Raw genomic sequence first — 6,000 nt, 5'->3', positions numbered from 1 at the left:
GAAACAGAAAAATATAACATTTCCCCTTAGAATATATATATATTATATATATAATATATATATATGTATGTATATTATGACTTAAAGTTCCATTGTACATAGTCAAACAATAAAATCTGGAAACCAGCATGAAACCCTATTAATTCACATGTTAAAATGCTGAAACTATGACCAAAATGTGAAAATTGCTAGAGCTGTCTAAGACATTAAGACAAAAAGCTTTCTTGCATATGTATAAACTAAAGGTGGTAATCTCAAAAAGGTTTTCAAAATTATAATTATTACCTTCCAGTTTAAAAACTTCAATTCTAAATTAAAAAAAGAATCTATACACAAACCACTGATTTGACCAGACCCAAAAAAAAAAAAAAAAAAAAAAAAAAAGTCAGCGGTAAGCAGGACCCAGAGGAGCTGATATTCACAGTTCTTACACGTACAACTCTCAGGATTTATCCCATAAAGTACTTTATTTTACAACCTGCTTCTCTTGTAAAACTAAAGGTCCACTTTATTACATAAAAGTTTTATACAGTGTAAAACCAGAACTGTATGTAAAATACTGCATCTAAATGTTTCTAAATAGTTAGTCTTGTTCCATTGGTTCATCTGTGGCTTCTGTGGCTTCATAGTCATTTTCCATGGATGATTCTGAGATAATCTCTCCAGTTTTACTAGAATTGGATCCTACTAATTCTTCTGTTTCATGGCAATCAGAAACACTAGTTACAGGGCCTGTATTTTTACTACCTTCAGAATGTAAATCTTTCTCAGCTTGAGTCAGATCAGATTCCTCCATTTGATTATTTTCCTCAGAAGTCTCTTCATTCACAGTTAAGGCATCATCAGATTCTTTTTCTTGATTTTTTCTTTCTGGGATCATTTCTCTTGATGTCATAAAAGACTCTAAAAATAAGCAAATGTTGTTGTAGTTAAATTTTATTTTCAAAATACCTCCATAGTTAAGTTTCATGAATTGACACTCTACAGTTCAAATCATATCCCCTGAAACTCAGCAGCAACTACATACAGGTGGGAGAAAAGCCCAACATCAGCATTATAAGGAGTTCCATTATGTTAAATTCTTTCACGCAAAAATGAAGTATAAGAATTTGAGGATCTCCTTACTCCACCCTTCTACAGATGGTCTCTAAATACCTTCTTCTTCCTCTTCATCCTCTTCTTCATCCTCTTCTGTACAGTGCTGCCTGGTACAACTACTTTCTTTGTCCTTATCCTGAGATGATGCTGTTTCTGTTTCTTCTATCATAACTGAAGAAATTTCACTGGAAGATGTCTGACTGGCCGTCTCTCTGACTTCACTTTCTTTGTCAAACCTGAGTCTTTTTACCTCATGCCCCTCAGCGTCCCCAGCATCTTCATCCAGATGTTTATTTTTCATAGGGCTCACAGAGGAACCGTCTGATTCAGATGTTGGAGAGTCACTGCAAAGTTTCATTAATAAGATTATTTTCTTTATCTTCATTTCTTAAGGTCTAGTAATTATTTAGACTGCATTTCAATGTTAAACCATAACATCTGGGCAAAGAAAAACGTGAAACAGTAATTTTGACAGAACCTAAACTGTTTTGTGAATGTTCCCATTAGGAACAGGTCAACAAATACATGGAATTTTTCTGTTCAATTCTCTATTAAATATTCTTTTTGTAAAACTACCATTATTTCAGAAGGACACACTCTCTTTAGCCTCTCATTCATTTAGTCTTCTTTCTCTTAACATGAAGCAGAAAATGAGATGGGACATAGATAAAAGATTTCCTTTTATTACCAACAATGAGTTTTCAAAGTATTCTTTTCTCTTTTCAAGTAACTTTCAGAAACAAGAAAATGAATCATTACCATTTTACTTTTAAGACCCTATTATAAATAGGATTCCCAACCAAATTAGCACTTTAAGCTTTTTCTACACTCATTTTATAGCATCTGCATTAAAACTCTATCCACTAAAAACACCTTAAAAACAATGTGTACTGAAAACTATCGATAAATGTCATTTTAGGAGAAAACTTTGCTTGAAAATGTCATATACAAACCTGTGATTTTTGTCCTCATTTTGCTGTAAGTTTGACTCTCTGCTATCTGTGCTCTCAGGCAAGCCATTTGTAGTCATGGGGATTGACAAAGAAACCTTTGGTCGATTAAGTGGCCTGGGTGTTCCAGGCCCATTTATATTAGACCTATAGTAAGATAAATGAAACAAGATAGGTGAACACCATTTTTTCAATTTTGTAAATAGTCATCCCTCCCAAGATTTCTTTATATGAACACAAGATTTCTTTATGTGCTATATTTTGCCTTTCAGATCCATATGTCATCAAATTGTTTAGTATATCTCAAATCCTCCACAGAATGCCGAATTTAAAAAAAAAAATAGTGTATTGACTCTGGTGCTCAATAGTAGGACAATGCAAACTCTTTGAATATTAACAATCAATGATCTCACCTCTCAGTGTAACTTGGTGAGTTTCCAGGAAACATAACACCATTCATTCGATTTAAACTATTGGAATTGTTTTTCCTGTAAGAAAATAAAAAGATTTATGGATGGTTTGCTTTTCAGTTTGGTAAGAATCATAGGTTTAAAAGATCTTTTGTAAGATCTCATTATCAGAGAATCAAACAAAGACTTCTACAAAAAATAATTGTGGGATTATCTTAGTTACTGTCTTATTTAACAGTGCAATGAATTCCAAAATGAATTCTCTATTACTGTTTTAATGTTATTAATGTTATTTAATGTAATTATTCACTATTATTGTTTTAATGTTAAGCCTCCTTTTGGCAATGTTTGAAGACATTTTTCAGGAGAGAGGGGAACAATGCTGACAATCCGGTATGTAGAGACCTGGGATGATTGCTAGTCTGCTAAGTGTCCTATAATTCCTAGGACATCCACTCATAACAAAAAGGTAACAGTGCCAAAGACTGTATCCTAAACATTTTTTTTTTAAAGATTTATTAATTTTTTATTCATTTATTTATATAAGCACTAGGTACAGTCAGAAGCACAGGAGGGTGAGAGAATTCACCAGAGCCAGAGCGGGGAGCAAAGCAGGCAGAAGGACCAAAGTACACTGCTGAGGGGAGCAGCGGGCGGCAGGAGAGGTCCGCACACCATGTGGGACCCTCCTCCGGGTGGCCGGGGAGCAGCCAGCGAATGAACCGGTGCTGCAGAGGCTGCAGGCAGCTTCGCAAACCAGCGCTCAACCGCTGCGCCACTGGGGAGGCCCCTAAACTAACATCTTAATTTGCTATATAAATCTTGACAATGGGAAATGCACTTTCCATCATGAAGAGGAATGACATCAAGTGGCTATTACAAACCTAGGCATCATTCCCTAGAGAGCTTCTGGAAAGATATCTAGGGTGGGATCCTAGGGTCTTAAGTGCCATGACAGTACATAAATCTAGCAATGTTCACATTATAGTAAATCACCAATCTCTCAATGTAAATTCCTGTACTGAAAACACATACATGATATTATTGGCAATATTCTACACTTTGGAGACTGGGTGGTAGGTTCAGTTATTATCATGCTTAATTACCCAGAAAAGAAATGCAACCTACTTTAATTAGAATATAACATACTTGGGCCTCCCTCGTGGTGCAAGAGGTTAAGTCTCAGCAGTATCAAGCTGTTGGCAGCCACTGCAGCATGAGTTCAATCCCCAGCCAGGGAGCTAACCCACATGGCACAGCAGACCTCTCCTGTCTTACCCGCTGTTCCCCTCAGGAGTGTATTTCAGTTAGTCCGTCTGTTCTGCTCCCTACTCTCTCTCTGGTCAATGTGCTCACCCCCAAAACCTCTGGCCTGCACCTCAGCTCTTGTATGCATAAATAAATAAATCTTGGGGAAAAAAAAAACAATGTAAGATACTAGAAAACAAAAACTATACTTACTCTGAGGAAGGATGAACACAGCTAACAACCATCACATTCTGCAACAACAAAAATTTATGATTTAACATAAGTACCATAACAAAGTTTAATTATTTTTAAAAATTTCTCAAAAATAACCATTTGGTTAATTTATTTCCAATTTTACTAAAATAAATGGTCAAAAACAAAAACTTCATACAAAAGACCAAAAAATAATGACCTATACTACTGTTTTGCATTTTTATCTATTTTTATGCTATATTTTTATCTATTTTTTATCTTTTTTTAAATCTTTTTTTGCTTATTTTTTAATTTAAATTCTATTCTATTGGAGTCCTGACACTAGATACTATAGTTAATACAGTGGAACTGTGCTTTCTTATTTTAGATAAAAATCACACCAAGAAGTGATATTTAAGGCAAGTGCAATGAATGAACTGCTTTACAAAACAGCATCCAATCCAAATCTTGATGTGTTTTATCATATGTCCCAATGAAAGACATTCTTTAAAAAAAAATCTTCTTGATAACTTTATTAATATCAGTTTATTCATTGAAGAAGTTTATTATGAACCAAAGTAAAGTGCTTTACATTTAGTCCCCTTGTAGTCCTATTGTTATGTACATTTTACAAGTGAGGAAAGTGTGATTTAGATTAAGTAAATGGCCCAAAGACAACAATCACAAAAGAATGCAGCTCCATTTGATTGCACAGCAAGCCCCTGGCATAGCTACTGTCATGTTGCCCCCTTATCCAAAGATCACCAAAATGTAAGTCCCTGAGTGAAAAGTAAGTACTGATCAACCATCCTCAGTTCCCTGTCCTTCGTCCTTCGGGAATCTTCTTAAATCTGAGGGCTTGGACACTCAGCAAAACATAGTAATTCAGTAAGACCCCAAGATCTACTGTAAACCAGAGTAATGTTTTAAATGACGGCTCCGAGGGAAAAATAAGCTGAATTTGAATTAAAATCTTAAAATGAACACTGGACTACAAACACCAACTGAGGGAACTGGAAACCCAGTGGCCCAATCTTGGTTCCTATGGGGCTCCATCTTTCCCTTTTGCACTTATGTTTAATCAATTTTTTACTTTTATTCCCCTAAAACATATGGATGACTTTCTCCTTCACACTGTTTCCTTTGACCAGAAAGTTCTGATTACTAACATCCCTTCACCCACAAAACTCCCCCAAAACCCAAAATTAATGCTCCCTCATTCTTAAATCTGAAATATACCATTCTCTCCTTAACAATGAATATAAATGCTTTTGCCATCAATGATCTTGCAAAGCTATGTGCCTCTTAACACCATTCTGTAGTAAACAAGTTTGCAAAACAGTACTAAAAATACTGTGAATTTTCAAAAGACAAAAGCATAAGCTGCTCTCCCAAACTAATCACAGGTCTTCCTTACTCCCCCTTTCCTTTAATCTGTCTCAAACTTGTAAAACAATTTGGAAAGAACTTCCAGTATGCTAAGAAACCTACTTCAAGATAAAGATCTTAACTCAATGTTCATTTCTGAAATCCATAATGTTACAGTTTAATATAATGCCAATAATAAAATACCTTTTCTACGCCTCTGAGAAATTTGTCTGTTCCTGTATAGTTTCTCCTTGGATCTGTTAGCAATTCACATAGTCGCTGAATTGTAAAAGGGATACTGCAAAAAAATATAATTTTAGTTTGAGGTCATTAATTTTGAAGAGAATTAGGAATATTACTCCTGCTACTTAAAAGTTTTATCTAGTCCTACCCAGGTGTTAAGCTATAAATGAAACTGCGGGGATGAGTCACTTAAAAATACACACAGTAAGAAGCATACCTGTCCTAACCAGAAAACAATTCCCCTCTATCTAAAAAGAACATCCACAATTTACAAGTTTCAAACTGAGAAAAAAACTTTAAAAATCCTGAAAGCTGGTTCAATTTTAAGTTTATAAGAAAGGCAACACAAATAATAATCAAGTTAGATTTTATTTAAATACAGAAACTTTTTTTCAAGTGCTCTTTTGCACACAAATATTTACAGTGTTCAAAAAAAAAGCCACAAATGTCTTGTTATTGAATGGAGTAAGACATGATTCCAATGAAAAATG

The 6,000-nt window shown here is 34.6% G+C and overlaps 1 protein-coding gene across 4 annotated transcripts in view; it reads right to left on the bottom strand.

The window, feature by feature from the left end:
* Positions 1-445: 445 nt before the first annotated feature.
* Positions 446-6,000, bottom strand: part of PPP4R2 (protein phosphatase 4 regulatory subunit 2) — a 47,887-nt gene continuing 42,332 nt past the window's right edge. For all 4 annotated transcript variants that reach the window (XM_037492864.2, XM_054695525.1, XM_054695526.1 and 1 more), the window contains 6 exons: positions 5,471-5,564; positions 3,920-3,957; positions 2,462-2,536; positions 2,052-2,195; positions 1,156-1,442; positions 446-903 (listed from right to left, as the gene is read on the bottom strand). In XM_037492864.2, coding sequence (XP_037348761.1) covers positions 584-903; positions 1,156-1,442; positions 2,052-2,195; positions 2,462-2,536; positions 3,920-3,957; positions 5,471-5,564 — 958 coding nt within the window. In that variant the 3' untranslated portion in view covers positions 446-583. The remainder of the gene's footprint in view (positions 904-1,155; positions 1,443-2,051; positions 2,196-2,461; positions 2,537-3,919; positions 3,958-5,470; positions 5,565-6,000) is intronic.

The sequence above is a fragment of the Talpa occidentalis genome, unplaced genomic scaffold, assembly GCF_014898055.3.
Source record: "Talpa occidentalis isolate TD23 unplaced genomic scaffold, MPIMG_talOcc4v2.1 talOcc4.10, whole genome shotgun sequence".
In the NCBI taxonomy this organism is placed as follows: domain Eukaryota; kingdom Metazoa; phylum Chordata; class Mammalia; order Eulipotyphla; family Talpidae; genus Talpa; species Talpa occidentalis.
Note: the sequence above shows the minus strand (reverse complement) of the source record. Positions and strands in the feature narration are given on the sequence as shown.